At 35.7% G+C, this 25,935-nt stretch overlaps 1 protein-coding gene and 1 long non-coding RNA gene across 10 annotated transcripts in view; one reads left to right on the top strand and one right to left on the bottom strand.

Moving 5' to 3' along the window:
• TMEM63A (transmembrane protein 63A) overlaps positions 1-25,935 on the top strand; it is a 45,831-nt gene that overhangs the window by 8,421 nt on the left and 11,475 nt on the right. For all 7 annotated transcript variants that reach the window (XM_087717859.1, XM_087717858.1, XM_014058643.2 and 4 more), the window contains exons 7-19: positions 3,947-3,998; positions 5,426-5,534; positions 8,173-8,243; positions 8,456-8,536; positions 10,096-10,219; positions 11,368-11,501; positions 12,198-12,335; positions 13,511-13,664; positions 14,354-14,460; positions 21,466-21,552; positions 22,794-22,853; positions 24,056-24,218; positions 25,504-25,609. In XM_087717859.1, coding sequence (XP_087573985.1) covers positions 3,947-3,998; positions 5,426-5,534; positions 8,173-8,243; positions 8,456-8,536; positions 10,096-10,219; positions 11,368-11,501; positions 12,198-12,335; positions 13,511-13,664; positions 14,354-14,460; positions 21,466-21,552; positions 22,794-22,853; positions 24,056-24,218; positions 25,504-25,609 — 1,386 coding nt within the window. The remainder of the gene's footprint in view (positions 1-3,946; positions 3,999-5,425; positions 5,535-8,172; positions 8,244-8,455; positions 8,537-10,095; positions 10,220-11,367; positions 11,502-12,197; positions 12,336-13,510; positions 13,665-14,353; positions 14,461-21,465; positions 21,553-22,793; positions 22,854-24,055; positions 24,219-25,503; positions 25,610-25,935) is intronic.
• Positions 798-25,510, bottom strand: LOC106542801 (uncharacterized). Of its 3 annotated transcripts, none has more exons than XR_015696952.1 (5): positions 25,036-25,510; positions 24,719-24,804; positions 24,377-24,486; positions 20,130-20,308; positions 798-1,185 (listed from the first exon to the last, which is right to left on the bottom strand). It is a non-coding gene; the product is annotated as an uncharacterized LOC106542801 (long non-coding RNA). The 3 variants fall into 3 exon arrangements; XR_015696954.1 differs by lacking the exon at positions 798-1,185 and adding an exon at positions 10,622-11,268; XR_015696953.1 differs by lacking the exon at positions 24,719-24,804.

Here is a 25,935-nt window from a genome sequence, read left to right as displayed (position 1 = left end):
GTTAGTTGCTTGAAATGCTCAATTCACCATCATTACAACCTAGGCTGTAGGCTAATTATTGATAATTGAAAATAAGTGAATTCTGTCAATTTGTCCATTCCAAATACAGAAACTGTAGCAGACTTTTTATTTTAAGACAATATTAAAATGGAAAAACTTAGAATTTAGAACAGCCCATCTTTAACTTTTTTCAGTAGATAGACAGGTCTGGGATTAAAGGATTATATTTTCCTGAAAAATATTATTCTTGCCTTTTTCTAATAGTTCAGGAAACTGAAACTGCCAAAGTTAAAATATATGTTTCTTTTTTTCTGCAACGCATAACGATTGTCAAGGTTGTAACAAATCAGTAAGTATAACAAGATAGTTTGTTATTAACAATATAATGTTTTAGATCAGGTTTTGTGAAATTGTTTGTGAAATTGTCCCCCCCCCAGTATTTCTGCATAAAGTTGCTTAGATAGCATCATAGGAATTGAGATATTTGCAGAATGTTATATTGTAATATGTCTAGGTGGATTGTCGATGTAATTCTTAATGGAGAGAGACTTTATCCACAATTTCTGCTCTTCAAAGAAAGCTATAAAACTATTAGAGACCTCGTGTTCCATTTATTCTTGATCCTTTGGGAACAGAGTGGCGGAATAAAGAGAGAAAAAAATGTTTCTCTTTCACAATGTTGTTTCCAAGTTTCAAAAAGTATTATATAGCTGTTGCAAAATTATTCAGTTGCAGAATAATTTTCACAATTGTTCAATTGCCATATAATTTTGCCAAAGTAAGAAGCACAACACTAAGAAAGAGATCCATATTTATTGCAATGATAATTAGATACCTGCTTTACAAGACAGACAGACCCTGAACAAAGGAAAAGCAAAGTTTTTTTAAAAAATTGAAGTTGAGGGCCACAAAGCAGGGTTTCTGGCCAGTTTGGAGAAGCTGGACAGGTCTTTGTTTCTGTAATTGGAGTGAGTTCTCTTGGTAGGTAAAGTGGACCTTTCAAATGGACAGCAGAGATGCGGAAGTTCATTGTAAGGAAATGGAATATTGAGGTCATCAGCTGATCAGAATATGAAGGCTGGGATTTCTCTAGGTTGCAGCTTCTTATTTGCTGTTGAGCCATGCTGTGAGCTGATAGACAGGCTTCGACTCTTTGGTCTAGATGGGGCTGCGCGGGAGCTTTTTCTGGGACAGAGAGAGTCAGTTTGAATCTGATAGGATTAGGCAAAAAAGACATCCTGGGTTTGACCTTGGTCATATCCAAAAGAAGAGGGGAGATGGGATGAGAAGGAGGATAGTCACCATTTAATGTGCTGGGTTTATCTTTTCCACTACACAGATATGATTCTTTCCAGTATGGGGAAGAGACAGCTGGTATAAGTTCAGTTATTTGTACTTTTTCCAAGGAAAGAACACAGAAATGTAGGGCTAATGACATCTATAAATCTTAAGGGGAAAATGGGTACCAAGAAACTCCCTTCTATTTAATTCAGTGTTCTCTTCAACATGACGTTCCATGATAATGCTGCTGTTAGAAGAATCCTAAAACTTTAAAATGCACATATTAATTGCCAGAAGGACAATTTAGATCAGTGGTTCTCAACCTGTGGGTCGGGATCCCTTTGGAGGTCGAACAACCCTTTCACAGGGGTTGCCTAAGACCATCGGAAAACACATATTTTTGAAAAAATATAGAAAACATAAAATAATTTTATGGTTGGGTCACCACAGCATGAGGAACTGATTTAAAGGGTTGCAGCATTAGGAAGGTTGAGACCCACTGATTTAGATGGAGTTGATCCCCTGTATTATAATTTAGTTCCATTTTGTTTTCTAGATTTTTACTAATTGTAGAACATTGGGTTGGTTGCTGTATTTGTCACTAGCACTTTTCTACTGTATAATATCAATACTTATAATTAACCAGTTTCCTTTCCCATTGCGAAGCACTTTTTTGCCCCTTTGAGTCAGCAAAAACTATACTGGCATGATATTTCCTGTCTGCATTGTTATCTCTATTCTGTCTAAATTATCTCTATATAAAGTTACTAAATTCATCTCTCTACAAAATAATGGGTGTCAAAGTCTAGCATGTTTTCAATAACTTATGGCTGCCCTTTCACAGGACAGAAATAAGGAGAAAATGCTATTTTAATGCTGATATTGCTAAGGATTACATGACTGGGTCTTGATCTTGAGCTGAAGATGAGATGAAAGTTAATGTAACAGTCATGTATTAGAAAAAGTAGGTAAAAATGGAAAACCAAAGAAAAAATAAACATGCAGAAGAACTAGTATTGCTGAAGGAAAGTCAGCATGGATGCTGCAAAGGTTATCCTGCTTTATCAATTTTCTAATTTTTTCTTTTACAATGTCAACAGGCACCTGAATGGAGATCATCCTGTTAACATAGTATACTGCATTTGAATTTTGTAAAAGCTGTTAATAAAATCTTGTCAGAAGGTTGACTAACCTAGTGATCATAGGCTAATAGGGCCTGCCCTTTTATTGATTACTTACTTGTTAGGGACCAGAAAGAGAAGCATACACAGTTTTATCTCTGGAGGTTAGTAACAAGTAGAGTACTTCAATTATTTGTGTAAGGACCCAGGCTTAATTCTGATCATAAATAGACATAAACAATGAGCTATCCGAGTGAGTGAATGATACCAGGCTACTCAGAGTATTTGAAAGAAAAAAATGATTTTGAAGATCTTGTGAAATATCACTTAAATTGGAGTGGATGAGCAGCCAAATAGCAAATTTGCAAGTTCATTTTCATTGTATAAAATTGAGGCATAATGGAACAAAAACTTTGTATATACATTGATGGGGCAGAGCTTCATGGAACTACAGTTAGTCCTCGCTTTACAATCACAATTAAGCCCAAAATGTTTGTTTCTAAGTATGAGTGAAATTAGTTTTGCTCCGTTTTATGACCTTTCTTGCCAGAGTTATTAAGTGGATCACTGCAGTTGTTAAATTAGTAACAGTTATTAAGTAAATCTGACCTCCCCATTGACTTTACTTATCAGAAGGTCACCGAATGTGATCCCATGACCCTGGGACACTACAACTGTCATAAATATGAACCAGATGTCAAGCATCCAATTTTTCATCATGTGACCATTGGGATGCTGCAATGGCCATAAGTGTGAAAACTGCTCAAGTCACTTTTCAGTGCTGTTGTAACTTTGGTCAATAAATGAATGGTTGTAAGTTGAGGACCACCTGTAATCAGTATCTAAATCTGGTAGTCACAGTGAGTAGTTCAATGAAGATATTGACAAGGGTTAGGGTTAATTATGAAAGGCAAATTCCATTGTAGGAATCATTACAAAAGGAATTGAAGATAGAACTGCTAATATTATAGTTCCATTACAGAAATGTAATGAGCAATTGTGTCTGGAACATGATCTATATTTCTCATCACTTTTTTAAAACAATGCTATTATAGAGCTGGAACAAAATGTAGAAAAGGCCAACCAGTATGCCTGAGAGTTTGAATCACTTCCTTACAGATAGGCTAGAATGTCTGAATACACTTTGCAAAAAATGTGTCAGGTGAGCATAAAATCGAGATTTGTTTTTGTCTCTCTTTAAAAACACTAGGACTAGGAATCATTTGATGAAGTTAATTGGAAATAGATTTAGAACAAGCTCAGAGAAGACAGGTCTATCATGGAGTATTAGTCTCTGTATTGGAGCAAGGGGACTAGGGCAAAATAAGGGCCTGTATCCATTTTCTCCTTTTAGATAGATCCTGTTAACCTCTGTATTAGACATTAGATCTTGATTTGATTCAGTGAAGCTATTTTATGTTATGTTTATCTTAATAAGCAGCAGTAATAGGATAACCAAGCTGCTGTATTTGTATAACACTTACCATAATTATTTGCAAATAAATGAATAAAACATACTTAAAATATTATTTTCTGCCTTTTAGATAAAGATCCATATAGCTTTGGAAGAACAACTATAGCAAACTTACGAGTAGGGTAAGTAATCATGAGATGTATATACAGAATACTTTCCTTGAACATTCTTTACTTTTCAGTTTGGACAATATTTTTTAATCATTTGGTAGAAGAGAATAAGATGTGCTAGATGTGCACTGAAAACAAAAATGTAATAACTACACAGTTATCAGTGAATTATCTTTGAATCTTAGAATGTATTGTCATGAAATGTGAAAAATGTACCATTTTTTCGGAGTATAAGACGCACTGGAGTAAAAGACGCATCAAGGTTTTGAAGAGACAAATTTTTTAAAAAAGTTTTTGTACTCTGCAAATCTCCCCAAAACAGGCCTGTTTTTTTTTGTTTTTTTAAAGGCACGAATAGCCTTTAGGAGGCTTGTAGAGTGCTCCTGGAGGCTGCGGGGTGCAAAATTGAGCAAAAAACAGTCTCTTTTTTGCTTATTTGTGCCCTCTCCAGCCCCCAGGAGCTCTCTGAACGCCTCCTAAAAGCTATGCATGGCCATTTTGGTGAAGGGGGCAGGGTTTTGGCTGGCAAAAAATGCTGTATTTAGTATATAGGACGCACTCAGATTTTCAGCCTCTTTTTTTGAAGGAAAAAGGTGTGTCTTATACCCTGAAAAATATGGTAATTCCCAAAGCCTAAGAGTAAAATAGCTGTTTCTATATGCTATCTGTATATGAAGAGTTTAACTAAGTGGGCTACCAGTGGAAAAATACTATTTGAATCTGAGCTGTACACTTTTTGAGTAAACTAAGGAATCACATATATACAAGTAGTCCTTGACTTCTGATCATTCATTTGGTTACTGTTCAAAATTAAAAACATGGACTTATAACTCATGGCTAAAAATTACTGTCGTTAAAGCACCTACACAATCACATGATTAAAATTTGGGTGCTTGGCAGCCTGCCCACACTTAGGACCATAGGGGCACTGCAAATCAGCCCCCCTCTGCTCCACCAACCAGAACCATCAGTGTGGCATAAAGCTGTCTTCTCCAAAGGCCTTGACTTCAGCCATAGTTCTTCCATCAAAAGTGCAGTTGTGCAGGGCAGAAAAATGAGCATAAAGGAGGGGCATAGATGGGTCAGAGGAGTTGCAGTGCTCTTGCATTGCTAAACTGAATGGGCAGCTGAGGCTTCCCAAGTTGTAACAACTTTGCACTATGCCGCCATGTGTCTGAATTTTGATCGTAAAGCCGGTACAACAGCCATAACCTAGGCCAGGTAGTGAGTCTATTTTTTTCAACAGTGACATAATTTCAGTCAAGGACTACTTGTAGGGGCACTTGCTGAATGTGTCTCAGAGGTGAACAAGCAACTCTGAAAACGTCAGGCAGAGGCATCCTATAAGTAGAAAGCCAGGCAAATAAGTGAGGCCATGATAAATGTAATCAATGCAAATATTTTGCTCCAATTATTTCATTTATAATTCTACTTCACAGGAATAATCTTCTCTGGCTACATACAATTTTTGCTGTGATTTACTTGATTTTGACAGCTATCTTTATGAAACATCATGTGGGTTGCATTAGATACAAAAAAGAAAGCATAGTAAGTTTCTATGAATTAAAAAATATTTTGTGAAATATTTGTGAAGATTGTGAAAATTGCTTCTTGGCAGATTGTATTTATGCACCTTTTTCTTCATTTAGGGTGTGATGGGAGGAGGGGGTCTTCAACATGGGACAAACTTAATTGCCCATTCCATTCCATGATTCAGCTTTGTAGATTCTCTCAGTGGTGTTAATAGGTCTATTCAAATTGTGAATAATGTTTCTTGCTCTCACTTTGATTTTTCCCCATTATCAAGTCACCTAGAGTTTCTCTGAGACAGCAAGTGTTTCATAAAAATGTTGCTTATAAAACAAAATGTAATTGAAAGTTTGCAAAACTGTATGTATGTGTGGAGGACAAAGAGATCACAATTCCCATCACCATCCCCTTTTTTATTTAATCTGTGCTTCTGACAGGGGATTAATTTTAACGTTATGACATAAATTGTTACCAATTAAAAAAACATAAACATGACCATAATAAAAGTGAGTTTAGAATGAGAACATTGGATTTTATTTGCATATATATGTTAGTATGGGATTTTAGAGTATTTATGTTTTTGTATTGAATTATGTAAAGAAAAGTGAAAACAAGAGGTTCAAGCTGATTACAAAATCTGAATTTTTAAATTTTTCATATTCCAAATTATTTGCTGTGATTGCATATTTATACATAATAGATAGATAGATAGATAGATAGAATTACATTTTAAATAATAGTAACCTTTCATAATAGGATGAATTTACCTGAATTTGAGATATTAGATGTGTGTATTATGTTTTAAATGTTTTATTTCTTATCAAAAGGTAATGAAATTTCCATCCCAAATTGACACTTCCAAGAGAATGAAGCATGCTGACCCTAATATGAATGAGTTTAGAGGTGTTTTTTTTTAATGCAAAACCATCCTTTCTCATTCGGGTATTGCCAAAAGTGCATACCTCCTTATGTTTTTAATGTGCAATTACTACAAGAATGGTGCATAAATAACTTATTTCTCAGAGAGATTACTGATCTAGAAGTTTACAAATTTTTTTAAGAACAGAGGCAGAGATAAGGATATGAAATAAAAAACATCATTTTCAGTTTATCTCAGTTGGCACTGAAGTCAATAAGCAGTATGCAGGAGTAGGGGATTGCATTATGGAGCTAACAGTAATGGGAAATGAAAATTATCAACAAAAACATATTTTTAGTATAATCTAGTAATGGGGTTTGTAGCCACCTGTAGTTTGGTTAGTTGCAGTCAAATCTGTGGATATCTGGATTCTACCAAAATATTTTGAGCTGCTGCTTTTTCTGGAGGGAGAATTAACAAAAAGCAATTACAGGGCACAATCCAGTGAAGGAATATTTAGACTTCTCTTACCTAAAGCATCACGATAAGAGAATCCTACCAAAACTATTTACTGTGATTAGCATGTGGACTTTTTAGACACCAAATTAAATTGCTACTGCTTTTTCCCCCTCTATAGAGCCAATTTACTCTAGTAATTAAGGTACTATGCTAGAAATTGGGGGACTCTTGAGTTCTAATCCCATTTTAGGCATGAACCCCAGCTGGGTGACTTTGAGCTAATCACTCTCTTCCAACCCAACCCACCTCACAGAGTTGTTGTGGGGAAAATAGGAGAGGGAAGAATTATTAGATATGTTTGCTACTTGAGATATTTATACAAATAATAAAGGTGGAATATAAATAAATAAAAGTTGAAAATGCTTTTACATAACAAGACTGAGCAACCCCACCCCCACTAGGGCACCATATTTGCCATCACCACCACCATCATCATCAATGGTGGGATTCAAATAATTTAACAACCGGTTCTCTGCCCTAATGATTTCTTCCAACAACCAGTTCACCAAACTGCTCAGAAAGTTAACAACCGGTTCTCCCGAAGTGGTGAATGCCACCACTGATCATCATTATCTAACTTCTTGGCATCACATAGGATATATTAAATATATTAGATAATAGGATAACAGGATAACATTATTATGCACAAAGGAAAATATTTGTAATTTTTTTGTTTAACTTGAAATTTAAAGGACAGAAATAATTATATAAAGGTTTAATCACTTGCTTCCAACCTTTAAATTGTCAAAAAGAAAGTGAAATAAATTGAGTTTTTGTTTTGTTTTTTGCTACTGAATATCAGTAATTATTTGTAATGTTATTTCTATGTGTTCTCCAGGAACTGTAAAAGCTGGTTCAGAGCTTTTTTTTTTGGGGGGGGGTGTGCTGAAGTAGTTCTGAAAAAAAATTTTTTTTTGCATTCATAGAAGCTTATTATCTATGTCCCTCCAAAGAACTTCAGGTAGGGTCAGATTCAAATCTGGTCTTCTTAGAAGAAATACTACTTTGACTTACTTACCTCTTGGCTCCACATTAGCCTACATAGATATAACATGCATGAAATCTGATAAATATCCCTGGTAACAATTTAAAAACTGAAGCTAAATTTAATGTAATTTAGAAATGTCTATAGATTAAAGAGAGACTTGAATTGAAGTCAGTCGTAGAATCATACAAAGAAAGTGTTAGGAGGGACTTTGGAGATGATCTGGCACTTTAGTTTTCCTTTCAATCTTTCTCTATTATCAGTTCACTGAGAACATTATTTTTTACATGTAGGTAAAGCGCACATTGTTCATAACCGGCCTTCCCCAAAATGCCAGTGAAACAGCCATTGAAAATCATTTCCAGTAAGTTTTTTTTAAAAGAAAAACTTAAATTTCTTTTTTTATAAAAATATTTTCAAATGTACATTTTCTTAGTTGCAATAGTTCAGTCACGCATATTGAGAAATGAGTATTGTAATTCATTCCTATTTTTTTCTATTTTCCTTTCTTTTGAAATTTTACTTATCTTCCTGTAATTAATCTGTGGTAACTCAGCTATTTTTTTCTGTTTGCAGAGAGGCATATCCAACTTGCATTGTGCAGGAGGTACAATTGTGTTACGATGTAGCCAAACTCACATACCTGTCCGATGAAAGGTATCTGTATTATGGAGAAAGCATCTTATTTTAAGTATAAAATGTGCTAACTTCAATAGGCTTTCTGTGCCATTGTCATAAATATTGGTTGTGTGTCACCAGACAACCCACAAGACCCGTGCTGTAAAATGTATTAAATATGTGCAAATGCTCAATAGAGAACACATTGGAAGGATGTCATAGTAACGCTCACAGTAGAGTGATTTCATTTGTTAAATGTCTGATTCTCTCAGTGAAATAATTCATACATTTTCTGTTCAGTCAATTTGACTCTTGTTCTGAGAAGTTCGAAGGAAGTGCATTTATTGGGGAAGCTACAGTGTGTGTTCTGAACAGTGTGCCTCCAGAAGTTGTGAATGCCCCAACACTGGAAGACTTTAAGAAGATGTTGGATAGCCATTTGTCTGAAACGGTATAGGGTTTCCTGCCTAGTCAGGGGGTTGGACTAGAAAACCTCCAAGGTCCCTCCCAACTCTGCTATTATATTGTATTGTACTGAATTTATTTAGATACAGGATGGCCTGATCAGTTAAGGAGTTTGGTGAATAAAACTGGTTAATTTCTTTCTCATCTTATCGTATTTATTTAAAGGATTTATATTCTGCTTGCTGACTAAGGTGCAATACAATATATTTCAAAAGTAACAAAAATAAGCAAATTATTTGAGAAAGTCAACATTTGCAGACTTCATCTCAAGTTTATGATGTTGCCTACAGCTTTGTTTGCAGGTCTCTGAGGAAATGACATAGCACTAAGCGGATGCCCTTCTCAGATATATCAAAAGGCAGAATCCTCATCCATGCTGCTAGGGCTGATTTAAATATGGCTCTAGGTGGCTAATGCAGTGGAAATGGAGATGAAAGAAGGGTGTTTACAATTTTCAATTGTATCAAATGCCATTGTTGTTCCTGGAATTTGGACACTTGGAAGGCAATCACTTTGGCCCAAAAATGGCTGATGGAACAATTAGACGTTTCATTGAGATGCTGTTATTAACAGTATATCTGAGATAATAATGAGGTCCATAATTTTCTTCTCCATTTTTTGGTCCATTAAATCCAGTGCTATTTTAAACAAGAATCTAAGGTTGTATTTTAATTTATTATTTGATTATTTTAAGCCCTGAACTTTGAAGAGAGTTGCTTTCATTGTTGTCCTGTAAAATACCCTGTTTAAGACCCCAAATGCTTAAGCACACTTTATAATATTAAAGATGATCTATTCTTAATAATTCAATAAAAGTGTACATCTTTTCAAAAACTATTACTATAAGGACTTTGAAGGTTTTTCTTACCTAATTAGGTTCCTCTAGTTAACAGAATTAACTGCAAAACTTAAAAGTGAATTTTATATAAATAATATCTACATGATTAAGCCTGCATAATTAAGTAGAAATATTTGGAATACCTATGATATGTGTTAGCCGCTTAAGTATATTGCCTATCATATGAATATTATTTGTGAAAATGAGTACATATTTTAGATATACATATTTTAGATACACACTTCATTTTAATAAATTCCTTGCCATATCACATTTATGTATGTGTTTATACCAGAAAAAAGGCAGAGAAGAATTTGGCTTATTACACCCAAGCTTTCGAGCATACTGGTAAAAGGTATCGCATACATACAAAGCCATGTGGTCAGTTCTTTTGCTGTAACATCAGAGGATGTGAAAGGGTAAGAAGCTATTGTGTTTCTTAGTTAAAATGTTAAATCATTGCAATGTTTAAAATTAAGTAAGATTTGCCATGCTTGCATTTTAGGAAAAGACTAATAAGAATTTAAAACATAACTGCTTTCTTAAGTTCGTTCGCCCCAGCAATTGAATCACATGCAGAGTCAAATGACTTATATTCCCTAATACTTGTCATGCTTTTTTTTTCTAAATACACATAGAATAGAATTCTTTATTGGCCAAGTGTGATTGGACATACAAGGAATTTGTCTTTGGTGCATATGCTCTCAGTGTACATAAAGAAAACTAAAATAGAATACATTCATCAAGATTCATAAGATACAACACTTACTGATAGTCATCAGTTACTAATAAGCAATCAAATTATACTAGGAAACAAATAAAAACAATATAAATTTTAAAGATACAAGCAACATCATTATAGTCATAAGTGGAAAGAGATAGGTACTAGGAAGGAAGGGAAGAATAATAGTAATACAGTAGGTAATATGACAGTGTTATGGGAATTAGTGGTTTAGCAGAGTGATGGCATTCGGGGAAAAACTGTTCTTGTGTCTAGTTGTCCTGGTGTACAATGTCCTATAGTGTCATATTAATAGAAGTTGAAACAATTTGTGTCCAGGATGTGAGGGGTCTGTAGTTATTTTCACAGCCCTCTTTTTGACTCGTGCAGTATACAGGTCGTCTATGAAAGACGGGTTGGTTGCAATTGTGGGTTTTGTTTGCAGTTCTAATTATCCATTGAAGTCTGTGTTTGTCTTATTTTGTTGCAGAGCCAAACCAGATAGTTATAGAGATGACAGACTCAATAATTCCTCTGTAGAACAGAATCAGCAGCTCTTTGGGCAGTCTGAGTTGGCGCAGAAAGAACATTCTTTGTTGTGCTTTTTTAATGACATTTTTGATGTTAGGTGTCTATTTTAAGTCTTAAGATATGATAGAACCTAGAAACTTGAAGGTAGATGGTAACTTTTTAAAAGAAGTTTGATTTATTATTACTGAAATAACTGCATGTGAAACTACTAGACACCTAAGGAAGAAAAATAAAAAGAAACAAATGGAACAGTGGAATAGGATTATATATAAATACTTGAATATTAAAATGTAACAGCACTCTGCTTTTCAACAGGAAGATGCTATAGATTACTATACTGGAGTTTCCCAAAAATGTATGGAAGAATACTTGAAAGAAGAGAAGCTAATTAACGATAAGCCATTGGGAATGGCTTTTGTAACATTCCAGAGAATAACCATGGCCTCTCAGTAAGTGTGTATTTTAAATTTTATTATTACTATTATTTTAAATGAAATGAAACGTCAGTCTATCCCTAAGGTTACTTCCAACTCAAAGCAGCTCTATTAAATCCTATTTGAAGGCAATTCATAAAAATCCTGGTGATGGTCCCAGTGACCAATTCAGATTGGATCCCCCAACACAGAAATCCTATTAAAAGGCATCTGTGTACGTATTCTACTGATTAGTAAAATTAACCTCTTGATTCAGCTACATTGCTTTGAATAGATCAATCATACATCTTTCAGATAGTAATATTGTAAACATTTTCTTATCATATGCTTTATTTGTGTGTCTTTGACTTACAACAAACGTGAGAAAAGTGCTTTATGACCCAAAAAGCACTTCTGGCTGTCATAAAATGTAGCACTGTCCCCCCCACCCCTCGGTCTTACGACCACATTTTGCGTGCTTGACAGCTGGTTAACATTTATAATTGGTTGCAACATCCCGTAGTCACATCAAATTTATAATATTTTTTGCTGATTTTCAACAAAAAACACCCATTTGGGGGAATGAATTTAGACTTTTGACTGTATGATTCACTTAATGTCCGCTGTAAAAACAGTCATAAAATTGAGGAGAACCTTTTATGTGCAGTCTATAAAAATAATGATTCTATGTTGAGTCAACTATAAAAGCTAAAATGCTTAATTTTACTGCAGCATTCTCAAAGATTACTATGCCTGTAAATGTCAAGGCTTTAAGTGCAAAGGAGACCCTCAACCATCAGCTTATAGCAAAGAACTTCGGATTTCCAAATGGAATATTAAATATGCTACATATCCTCAAGATGTTTGTTGGTAATGTATCTTATTTTCCCTTCTTATTTCATGTGTAAAAGAAATGAAATTTGATACCATTGTTTTTTCTAGAAGATGAATGAAATTTATCTTAGCTATTGTCTGTATTATTGTCAGATTATTTAATTATGAGGCCAGAAATTGATAGAACATCTTGAAAATACAATCTCAAAACAATTACATTGATGTCCAGACTAAAAATATAAACTAATCCAATGCATTGATTTATAAACGGTCTAAGGTACAATGTTGCTTAAAATATTGAAAATTCAAAAGGTTCACAAACTTTTAAACACCACTGTATTTTACAGGACTTCTATGTTCTGCTTGAACAATACACATGCCTTACAGTCAAGACTGAGCATTCAAATCCTTATTTTAAACTATCATGAAAGAAATCTAGCCAATTTGTATTCATGAATCTAGATCAGTGATGACTAATCTTTTTGTTGCATGCGCACACCCATAATGCAATGCACATGCCCCCCAGTGCCCCCATGCATGCATGCATGACCTCCATGTGCACCCCTCCTTGAACATGCGTGCGCAGGGGACCCCATGTATGTGCGCGTCCCTGCGCATGTCCTGTGCATGCGTGCATGACTCCCCACACTTCCCCCACCCTGTACATGCGTGCATGACCCCTCCCACATTTCCCCCCGAAAGACCTGAAAACGAGCTGGCTGGCGGGCTGATACGGGGCAACGACTTGCGTGCCCGCAGATAGCTCACGTGCCTATAGAGGGCTCTGCATGCCATCTGTGGCACGTATGCCATAGTTTGCCATCATAAATCTAGATGATTTTAAGAATTTCTCTCTCATTTTAAACAAGCTGTATTCCAGAGATAGAGAAATTTTTTATCAGAGTTCTTTCACTTCTTGGTAAAAGTTACTACAGTGGGTACCCTGCTGGATTCTTCAGTAAAGGCAAACAAATGCTACATTATGAAGAAACAGTTGGGAGGTTGGGGTAGATGATTAGGTTGCACTCAGGGAGGCAGCAGGCTAGGAAAAGGCATAAGCAATCTCTTGTCCATTTAATCTCCTCTTCAGGCTTACCTATAACTTTCTCATTTTTACATATTTTTATTTTGAACAAAACTTATCATATTCTTAATACTGGTTTGGAAAATAAGCACTGTTACTGCTTCTCTTCTCTATTTTTGCTTGACAGGAATAATCTCTCAGTTCAAGGACGGAATTGGTGGAGTAGATGGCTTTTTATCAATTTACTCCTTTTTGCTGGTCTCTTTTTCTTGACAACCCCTTCCATCATTATTTCAACAATGGACAAGTTCTACGTAACCAAACCGATTCAATATCTTAATGTGAGTAATGCACTATATCTGATTTTAATCATCTGTGCTTCTTTATATTGTCATAAAAGATTTATCTGAGGTTAAACTTGACTATCATTCTAATTAATAAAAGCAAAGAAAATATAAATAATGTGAACTACAACCACATTTAATAAATACTGACACCTATTTCTCAAATATAGGTGAGCAACTTTCATCCTTTAAGTCCTATAGTTGTGTTCCCTGATACAGTTTGTGTGTTACTGCCAGAATTCATTCTTCTGTTGTGTTGAGATAGGAAACACAAAATTATGTCCTCAATAAGGATAATTGAACATCAATTAAAATTCTGCCATCCCACAAAGGAAATATTCCCAGCAACATTCACTTTGCATTATGCCATTCTTAGCCCTTAGACACGTCAAAAATTAGTCATGTCAGTTTCTTGCCACTAAAAGTTGTTCAACTTTTTTTAAAGGGTGTTGTTTGGAAATGGTAATTACCAAGTTTTGGGGTTTCTTTAAATGTAATCTTTGTTTTTGGATTAAGCTGCTAAGAGATTTTGATCTCTTTCTAAATCCTATCTGCTATTATTATTCTTTTCATAAGACCAATTTTATTTCAGTGGTGGTTAAGCTGATATAATAAATATATTTGGCTTGGTCGCATTTGTGATAAATCTGCAGAACTAGTTATATTTTTCTTTGTTCTTTCATCAGAATCCTGTTATTAGTCAGTTCTTCCCAACACTCCTTTTGTGGTCCTTTACAGCTTTGCTACCAACCATCGTCTATTATTCAACAGTGTTTGAATCACACTGGACAAAGTAAGAAGACTCTTTGTTTTGGCTCATGAAATTACATGGAAGATTTAAAAGATAGGAAAGGCAAGGGATAATATTCAGAATTTGTAGTAATGTCTACTTTCCTCACATTCTTTTTCTGTACAACTCTGATTTTAGCTTTATATAAACTACAAAATAATATTTATATTATTATTCTCTGTTCACAATAATGTAAAGTCACAGCTGCCATTTCTTTAGCTTGAGTTGGCCTTCATATGTATTGAGTTCTTCCCCAAAACCTAGGATATTGTAATGTATCAGCATAGTATATGTCAGATCCAAGCAATGTGATTTTTTGCAATTGATGGAATTATTTGTTTGTTTATGGTCCAAGACCAAATTTTGGGTGCTTAGTAACCAGTCCACATTTACAGCCATTTGCAGCATCCTGCAGTCATGACTTATGATTTATCGTGATTTACAATGTTTTTTGACTTCCTGGGCGGGACTTACTGATGGAAGCAGCTAAACATAGCTACTCTCGAGTTACCAGTCGCGTTATCTGTTTAGATGATCATCTATCAGACATCTGACAGACACCTTACTCTTCGGGCAAGAAGGGAAGGAGATAAGTTTTGTCGAGCAAATGCCTTTCTGATCTTTGCAGCTTCTGTGTCTGCGAAGAGAAGGGGGGCCAACTGAAGGCAGAACTGTTCCATGCTGGAAATCTCAAGTTGCTTTGCAGCACAAAGTAAGCGTCCCTCCCACTCAGAACAAAGATTGAATTACTTGATTTCAAAACGAGCAGAACTCGTATGCGAGAGCATTAATTGTTTATTTAAATCCTAGCTTCTTTTTTACAAGATCCTCTTCCATTATTTTATCTATTTAAAGAGGCACTTAAAATGGCAACGAGCCAGTTGAATTGCTGAGTAACAATGTTTATCTAGTTTTACGGAGTTTCAAAACTTCAAAGGAAGGGAGTGACTTATTATTTTGCCTCATAGCCGGCCAACAGATCTTTACTAATTAGTTTCACTTTTAAAAGACTCTTTGCTAATATAGAGACATTCCAAACGGTGATGAATATGCTGAACTGTTTGGTTACAATGCTTATTTTTTGAAACCTTCTGAAAAGTCCTACGAAGTTTTTTTTTTGTTTAAAAAAACCCTCAAAATAAAGGGGTGATTTAGTACCTCTTTCCACAACTGTATAGCGGGCCAGTAGAGTCTTTCTAATTGCTTGAAGATAAAACTTGGAATTGCCTCAAAACCAAATCCTAATTTGAAACCCCCTCCTTCAGCCCCCCAGAAGCACATCGCCAATACTTGGTACAAAGTCACAGCCACCGCCCTCTATGCCCCCTACTGGAAAGTTACTAACGACAGAACTCTTCCTGAGAGAACTGAGTGAAGCTCATAAAATGCTGACAATTAAAGTGGAAAACAAACTGAAAGATTTTAAAGAGGAGATAAAAGGGGAGATAAAAGAGGAGATAAAAGAACTTAAGGAGGACTTGTATGATAAAATTGATGCCAGGGTTGCTAAAATTAAAGATGATATGCTGGGGCTTGTAACTGTACTGACAGAACATGTTTCAGGAGTTGAAGATAGTTTAGAGGATCTTAATCAAGCTAATACTAATTTGACATCGAAAACAGAGGTGGTGCAACGAAAAGTCGAAAATGCTGAAAAAGAAATTATTATGATACAGTACAGACAAATGGAACTCGCATTAAGAATAAGGGGGTTGCGTGAAGAAAAACAGAAAAACCTGAAACAGATTCTTTCAGAAGCTTTTGATAATCTGGTGGGAAGACAGGGGCTTGACTGGCAAATCGATAAAGTTTATCGTGTTAACTCTTGGGTGGCAAAGCAGAAGCAGCTTCCTCGAGACATTGTTATATAGTTCACTACAAGAGAGCTCAGAAACACGATATTACAAGAGTCTTATAAAACTAAGCTCCAGATTGGGGGTCAAGATCTGACTGTTTTGAAAGAGATACCACCTCAAATGCTAAGAGCCAGGAGAGATTATGCCTTTTTAGTTGAAGAACTTAGAAATTGTCAGATACAGTACAGATGGGACGCGCCATTTGGCATCATACTTACACTGGACAGGCAAAGATATCGTCTCAACTCCGTATGGAAAGCCTGAGATTTCTACCATAATATTTTGAAGGTTGGACATCCTGCACCTTCTGGACCCAGAGAAAGATCACAAGAAAGACAAGACAGACAGCAAATCACACAACTACCAGATAAGATGGATCATCTCTCTCTTCTAGAAGCGCAAGGTGTTATGGAACAGAGACCTAGCCATATGATTACTAGACGAATGGAGCAACAAGTTAAAATGCAACAACCGCAACAACTACCGGCTATCGATCAAGGAGCCACAGCAACAACCTCAGAAACAATGGGGGGAGCTAGGCCAAAGGTTAAACAGGCCATGCAGGAGGCTCTAAAAAAGCTTCAGCTAACCAAAGATGACAACTAAGATTTTAACATGGAATGTCAACGGATTGAATTCTCCACAGAAGAGAAAGAAAATATTTCACTATCTTAAACAGTTCAAGAATGATATAATTTGTTTACAAGAAACTCATATTAAATCAACCGATGAAAAATATCTGAGTAGCCCAAGATTCGGTCAACATTTTGTAGCTTCTGCTATGGAAAAGAAAAATGGTATAATTGTATACTTAAGAAAAGATATGAAAGCTGAATTAATTGAAGCAGATCCCTATGGAAGGTACATTGCATTAGATCTAATCCTAGAAGGGAAAAAGACATTGTTTTTGGGAATTTATGCTCCTAATCAACAGCAAGACGGTTTTTATAGAAATCTTCACGCTAAATTAGTACAGTGGGATTATAGGTCTTATATATTAGTGGGTGCCTGGAATGGTGTTATAGATACCAAGAGAGATAAGAAGATTTCTCGCCCAAACACTAAGATACGAGCAAAACTACCTAAATCCTTTTTTGACATGATGGATGACTTTGAACTGAGAGATATCTGGTGAGAAAGAAATGCAGAGGAATATGATTTTACCTTTTTTTCTGATAGACATCAATCCTTTTCTAGGATTGATTTCATATTAACCACTAATGATTTGCTTTCTAGGGTGAAGAAGACAAAGATTGCGGCTAGGGTCCTTTCGGATCATAACCCAGTTTGGATGGAATTGGGAGGGGTGGTACAGGCAAGAAAGTCTTGGAGATTGAATGAAAACTTATTTAGATATGAAAAGTATATCAATGATTGTAAAAAATTGCTAACTGAATACTTTGTTTTTAATATGAATAAGGATACACCTATGGAATTTGTATGGGATGCAAGCAAAGCGTATATGAGAGGAGTATTGATAAATATAAATAAATCACATAGACATAAACAAGGGGTAAAATGAACAGAGTTGGAGGAGGAAATTAAGAGGAAAGAGCTGGAGTTAACAATGAATCCAGGCGATACAAAGGTCAAGGAAGCAATCACCATATTAAAATCCCAATTTGATATGTTGATCTCTGACCAGGTAGCCACCAGTTTGTTATACGCAAAACACAATACTTTCTGTAATGCAAATAAACATGGCAGGTGGTTAGCTTATCAGATTAGGAAAAAAAAAGAAAATTCGAAATATATCTAAATTGACCTACAAAGGGAAGGAGGTATTTCAACAGGATGAGATTCAAAAGGCATTTTGGGAATTTTTTACAGAGTTGTATAAGGGGGATAAAATTAATGGTTTATATATAGACAAATACTTAGATAAAGAAAAAATACCCTTAGTTAAAGAAGAACACAGGCAAAAATTGAATCAACCAATAACCTCGGGGGAAATTTTACAGGTAATTAAACAGTTAAAGCCAGGGAAGGCACCAGGCACAGATGGCTTGACAGCGGCTTACTATAAAAACTTACAGTTGGAAATGGTAGAACCTCTTAGAGAATTATTTAATAAGATTCAAATGGAAGGTAAGGTACCTCCTTCATGGAAGACAGCCTTTATATCTTTGATACCCAAAGAAGATCAAGATACTACTCAACCAAAAAACTACAGACCTATTACATTACTTAATGTAGACTACAAAATTTTTACTAAAATACTAGCAAATAGGTTAATGCTGGTTATCCAACAATTGATACATGGTGATCAAACAGGTTTTATACAAGGGAGACAGATGAAAAGTAATGTTAGATTAATTATTAATGCATTAGAATACTTGGGAAACAACAATCAAATCCCTGCTGCGTTCATATTTCTGGATGCTGAGAAAGCCTTTGATCGAGTTAACTGGTAATTTTGCTGAAGATATTGTAGAAAATGCAGATAGGAGTTTTTTACAAGCAATCAAAGCAATATATTAACAGCAAACAGCTCAAATTACAGTCAATGGAAGTTTAACAGAATCCTTTCAAATTGGAAAGGGTACAAGACAGGGCTGTCCTTTGTCCCCACTAGTGTTTATTATAATTTGGAAGTATTATTGAATAAAATATGGGGCTTGGAGGGCCTAAAAGGAATTAAGGTTAGGCAGCAAGAATACAGAGTGCAGGCTTTTACGGATGATTTGGTCATAATATTGGAACAACCGCAGGAATCCAGTATGGTTTTAATCAATACGATTAATCAATATGGTCAAGTGTCTGGTTTTAAAATAAACTTAGGGAAAATGAAAATATTAGCCATAAATATGAATACTAAACAAAAGGAGGAATTGGGAGGAATGTTAGGATGTGAGGTAGTCAAAAAGGTTAAATATCTTGGAGTTAATATTTCAATCTCAAATGGGAAATTATACAAGTATAATTATGAACCACTCTGGCATAGTATACAGATAGAGATGAAAAAATGGGAGAAGTTACACTTATCTTTGCTGGGAAGAATCGCGGCAGTGAAAATGAATATCTTACCAAAATTTTTATTTCTTTTCCAAATGTTACCTATACTTAAAAAAGATGCGAATCTTTTAGAATGGCAGAAAGGTATCAATAAATTTGTATGGGCAGGAAAGAAGCCGAGAGTAAAGCTAAAAATAATGCAAGATATACTCGAGAGGGTAGGCTTGAAACTACCAAATTTAAAACTATATTATGACGCAATGGTGTTGTCCGTAATTAGTGATTGGATCAATTTAACTAATGATAGGATACTGAACCTTGAAGGATATGATCTGGTATATGGTTGGCATGCTTACTTGTTATTTAACAAAAAACTGGACAAAAACTTTAAAAGTCATATCTTAAGAAATGCTTTACTGCGGGTTTGGAAAAAATATCAACATAAATTAAATGATAAGATAGCTATGTGGGCAATTCCTAGACATGCAATTGAAAATATAAATATAGCACAAAAACAGGATAGAATTACTTATAGACAGCTTCTTATTTTGGAAGGAGGGGCACTACAATTAAAATCCTTAGAGGTATTAAAAGAGGAGAAGGCAGTTCAAACATGGTTCCAATATGGGCAATTACAGGCCAGGTGGAAAATAGATCAATGTTTTTGCTGGAAACCAGTTTTTACTTGTCCAGACCAGTCACGATTTTATTTGTCCAGTCTGGCCTCACAAGTAATTGTGGACTCCATTATGGTCATAACAACTCACCATTGCCTTGAGTTCCCCAGGTCAATTGACACATCCACGTTTTGAGGGACATGGAAAGTTTAACAGTTGGTGAATTGGGGAGGGCTAATCTTACCTTGTAGGGGATGATATTTTGCAGGATGGATGCCACAGCAGAAAACACTCATGTTCTGGATTATACTAGATGCAACTCCTCAGAAGACAGAACCTGCCACATACTTCTTCTGCCGGACATGATGGGACTGGCAGATGTAATCAGGAACAAGTGGTCCCTCAGATAATCTGGCCCCATGCCTTGAAGGATTTGGTCAAAGAGCTAAAGTCAAAACCAGTACCTTGAATTGGATCTGAAAATAAACTGGGAATCACTGCAGCTCACAGAGCTGAAGTGTAACTTATGTTGTTCTAGGGCCACACATGCCATATTTTTTGGAGTGTAAGACACACCGGAGTATAAGATGCACCAAAATTTTGAAGAGGTAAATTAAAAAAAAAAAAGTTTTTGTACTCCGTAAACCTCCCAAATCCTCTGCACACCTCATTTTTTGTGAAAAAATGGGGCATGCAGAGTGTTTCAGAGGCCTGCAAAGTGCTCCTAGGAGCTGGGAAGGGTAAAAACGAGCAAAAAATTGCCTATTTTTCACAAAACCTGGCCCGTTTGTTGCCAAAAAATGGCATGCATAGCCTTTAGGAGGCTTGTAGAGTGCTCCTGGGGGGGGGGGTGGACGACTAGCAAAAATGGTCCATTTTTCACTTATTTTTGCCCTCCCCAGCCCCCAGGAGCACTTTGCAGGCCTCCCAAAACACTCTGCACCTCCATTTTTGTGAAGGAGGTGTGGTTTTGGGAGGCTAAAAATGCTGTATTCAGTGTATAAGACGCACCCAAATTTTCACCCTCTTTTTTGGGAGAAAGTGCGTCTTATACGCTGAAAAATACGGTGTCTGCCGCTATATTATGTACAGGCTAAAGCTTTCAGGTACTTCTCAAAGGCAGCCCCATGTAGAGTGCGCTATAGAATTCAAACGGGAGATGACCAGGGCGTGAGTGACTGTAAATGGAGCCTTCCTATCCAGAAGATGTGCTGTGTTTTAAATTTTGTGACTTGGTCTTGGATCATAAATAAACAAATTATTTTTATATTTAACATACTGGGGTTTTCATTGAAAACAGTCAACTAAATGATTGAACAAATAATATTTATTGTATAGCTTATTGGATCCAGTTCAGTATTTGACTTATGGATGCTTGCACTAAAGGATTATTTTTAGATAGAGCTGACAGAAACTAGTGTAAAAACAGTCAGAGTAACAAATAACACCAACTCCAGAGTAATCCAAAATCAACTTATTTCCAAATTTTAATTTTAAGCATTTCCATTTGTAACTACCATATCAAACCCAATAATGTTTGACAATGTGCAACAACTAATCATTTTCTTCTTTTTTAATAGGTCTAATGAAAACAGAATAATGATGCACAAGATTTATTCATTTTTGATCTTCATGGTACTAATATTACCTTCACTTGGTTTGACTAGGTAAAGGCTACTGTAAAATTCTAGCATTCTGAGTATGACATGGTTTCTATTCTTTTAAATTTATGTTTTTGCAGCTTTTAAATATCTGAAACAATCTTTGCCATGCCAAAAAAATATTTTTTTTTCTTCCTCTTTTTTTTCATATTTCCTCTTATGTACAAAATTTACATAAATCATGTAAAAATAATCAGCAACTCTCTACATTTAAGTGTTTGAGAGGTAGAATACTTTTCACTTGCTTATCACATTTCAGTCTATATCTGTTGTTTATATATCTATGTCTTTTTGCCGGCTGAAATTCAGAATTGCCCAAGGGACTTGCCTTTTTCATCTATAATGTTCCCACACCTTAGAAATCTTCCCTGGGCAGAATATAGTGAGTGGACAATTTATTCATAAACTTTTAGGCTCTATTGATGGAACTATAGCAACATAACCATCTTACATTTCATCTAATAGCACCCTCCTTTCCAGGGATACAGATACAGGGGCAGGGGAATCATTTCTAAACACTCATGGCATTTTAAAGGCCACTGTTAGTCCTGTTCCAGTGAGCCTTCAGCCCTAATTGATTTTTTTGCCATGTCCATCTTGGGGAGGGGAGTGGTGTTATTTTTACTTTTTACACCATTTGAATAATTCCACCAAGAGTAGAATTTCATTGGATTTTATTCAAAAACCTTTCTTATTTTGTTTCATTTTAAAATCAAACACATTATAATTGATTTTAATTGGCTAAAATGTAAAAAAAAAAACCACGATACAGGAGTTCTCAGTTGTAAAGCTCAATAATTGTTACATGATTGCACTGCTTAGTTACAGCAATTCTGGCAGTCCCAATTGCCATTGTTAAGTGAATCCCTGTGAGTGGTTAAGTGAGGATGTCATGTGCTCATCACTTGCAACTTCCTGCTGGTTTCTCCAATAACTTTACTTGTCGAAAACCAATAAAGAAGATTGCAAATGGTGACCACAGAATATTGTAATGGCTGAAATTCTAAGGACTGGTAAGTTCCACTCATTCAATGCTGTCAAAAGTTTGAATAGCAGCTGAATGAATGATTGTTAAAGTTGGTCCATTTGTAGCTTGGGTTTTTTAAAATAACTTTTATGCTTTCATAATATGTGTGGTGATAGACAGTGAAGTTATTTGAAACTATTAAATTTGTTGTACTTAAATTTTTCTCTTCTATTTGATGTTGTAGTAAATTGGAGAAATTAACACCAAATATTTCTTTCAGTCTGGATTTCTTCTTTCGCTGGGTATTTGATAAAGCATCTGAATCTAAAGTTAGATTAGAGTAAGTATCTAAAAAGAAGCTTTCATCCTTTTGCTAACTGACCCAGGATATGCAAATGGGTTACTATTTCATTTATGAATCATAAATTGATACTATGCAGTGGGAAGAACTGAATATAAAGATTCTTATGTGATGATTTGTTTGTCTTGGGAAATGATTTTGAATAACTAGTAAACATTGCTCTTTGTGTCTTCAGGAGCGCTGCTCCCCAAAAGTGTGACCTAAAGTTATTCCATTAAAAAGGAAGGCATTGTGAAGCCAAAGAGCTGTATAAGTTCTGTGTGGCTTTTATGCAACTTCAGAAGGAATGTTGATGGGGGAAGTTTAATATTGCTTTCTAAAAATTAAAATGCCTCTTAAACTTATCCTAAAACCCTGGAAAAACTGGAACTATCCACACTGAGAGGCTGTCTCTTCTACTTAGAACCAGTGCTCCAGTCACTGCAGCCTTTCTGTTTTAGTGCAGCCATTGGCCCCAAGTACATCACGTGCAGTGATCTATCAGAGATATTCAAAGCTCAAGCCACTGATATCTTGTCAAGGATTTAAATCTGAGAAAAATCACGGTATGACTTTGGGCTGGTCATTCTGTGTCAACCCAGTCTATCTCAGCTGTGGGGGGGGAATTGGAGGAAGGGCTGCTGTGTGGATGGGACATCAATGTAATCAAACAATAGATTTTATTTACTATGATGTTCACCCTTGACTGATATTTTCTAGAATATATTTCATATGCCATGAGAGCTACTGACTCCTCAGAATGAGTCAGGGCAACTTTTTTGAGGAGGCATGAGTGGTAAAGAGAAAATTACTTAGATTAAGCCTTACAAAAGCAAAACATGTACCTTAAGCCTCTGCAAATCTCATTCATAGCAGAAAAGCATTGAAAAAATACTTTGTTTTTCCTAAGTTTAACTCAGAACTTCCTTTGTCCTCAGAGGAATTTGCAGTATTTTTAAAGTTCATCACTTTTTTGTATTTCAAAATTCTTCTAGTTGTCTTAAAATAAATGAGTATATGGCAAATCATTGTTGGATTGATTTCATATTTTGTGAGTGGACATCGAAGACAATACTGATCCCTGTTTTCACTGCTTCCATTCAAGACAGATGTGCAGGAGAGAAAGAAAATGCTCACTGTTCACCATGATTTCCAGATAGGTGAAAAGGAGATAAGATTGCATGCCTATTTTTTCATTGCAGATGTGTCTTTTTGCCTGATCAGGGAGCTTTCTTTGTAAACTATGTAATTGCCTCAGCTTTTATTGGCAATGGAACACAATTGGTGCGTTTCCCAGGCCTTATGATGTACACCATTCGCATGATGATGGCCAAATCTTCTGCTGAGAGGAGAAATGTTCAGCAGGTATCAAATCTTTCTATGATATAACACATTTTATATTTAATTCTTCCATTGGAGTGTTTTACATCTCTGCCCATTTGTGTTTGCTGCCCTTCATTCTGAGACTCTTTGACCTCTTAGTAGTGCATGAAACATCACTACTTATCAAAAAAGCTTCTTACCTTTACTGGGTAGAAGATATCCTTTATTGAATTTGTTCTTTCCATTTAAACCAGAAGACAGAACTTTGCATATAGTTATGGCAGGATGCATCAGCTCCTAGTTATGTCACCTAAAGATAGAAAAATGAATAACAGCAACAGTAACGTATTCAGAGAAAAAACATATAATGATATATTCTCCCCTGCCTTCCATACCATAAGCAATACTTAGCAGAAGGACAGCTGGATGCCAATCATCCACTATAGAAAGAAAATTGTCTGATAAATACTAACATTTCACTTTCCTACAGTGGTGGAGGGTACCCTTCACAGCAAGCAAACCAGAGTGGTCTCCATATTTACCATGGGAGAGGAACATGCTGAATATGACATGCAGCTAGAGAAAAGGAACTATCCTTTCAGGCGTCTTCTCACAGAAATATCTTCCGCTAAAGCAAAAATGCATTATACAGAACAATTAAGAAATATACAGACAATGTGGCCCTCCTGAATATTATCCCCAAGGACATTGCTGTCTTGACAGAATAGTCACATTAGCTACCCTCCTAGAAGAATGAGCAATGGCCATATTTGGAATAGTAGCCAATTGAGATTCATATGTCAAAGATATGCAACTTCTAATCTATCTGGAAATAGGGAGTATGTCTGACCCTACTCACCGTTCTGTTGTCAAATTTTACAGTGAATGATTCCAGATGCTATGTGCCATTCTGTTTTGACAATGAGCTTCTCAGCTGTTACCTCCAGAATGTTTAATTGGTTATTCAAGAGCATCTTCAGTGTAAGAGTTGGGTGTAGCCACTATCAAAGAGAGATCTTCACCACCATTGGGGCTTTCCTGAGCAATGATGGCCTAATAGGTTTAGAAAATGAGGGAGTCAGCCTTTGCCCATGAAATGGTATCTGTGCAAGCAATGTTTACTCACTGAAGTCTGGGAATGTTGCAGTGTGTACGAAATATTCCCATTTAAGAATCTGAAATTTTTATCACAAGACTAGATTGTGCACATAATTATATAAGTAAGGAGTTGATTGTTTCTGGTGTTTATATACATTTGCCAAAATCAGTTTCCTTAGAAATTTATGTGAATTATTTTCATGCTTAATGTATTTTGATTTCCTTATAGGAACAAGCTTATGAATTTGAATTTGGAGCAATGTATGCTGGGATGTTATGCGTATTCACGGTCATCATGGCATATAGTATTACATGTCCTATTATTGTCCCATTTGGTAAGTTGATAAATGAGCTGGGATTGTATTTTGGGGCAGACTGAAGTGCCAGATACTTGGCTTGGGAATAACACTGAAATGAATGCCTTTGTTACCGTATTTTTTGGAGTATAAGACGCACCAAGATTTTGAAGAGGCACATTTTTAAAAAATGTTTTTGCACTCTGCAGACCTCCCCAAAACAGCCCGTTTTTCATGAAAACAAGCCCGTTTTTTTTCCAAAAAAAGGCATGCATAGCCTTAGGAGGCTTATAGAGTGCTCCGGGGGGGCCGGGGGGGGGGCTGTGAAATTGAGCAAAAAATGCCCCTTTTTCACTCATTTCTGC

Source organism: Thamnophis sirtalis, unplaced genomic scaffold (assembly GCF_051295495.1).
Source record: "Thamnophis sirtalis isolate CommonGarterSnake01/CBP01778 unplaced genomic scaffold, rThaSir2_p1.2 scaffold_6, whole genome shotgun sequence".
Classification (NCBI taxonomy): domain Eukaryota; kingdom Metazoa; phylum Chordata; class Lepidosauria; order Squamata; family Natricidae; genus Thamnophis; species Thamnophis sirtalis.
The sequence above is the reverse complement of the archived record's forward strand: the minus strand, read 5'-3'. Positions and strand labels throughout refer to the sequence as shown.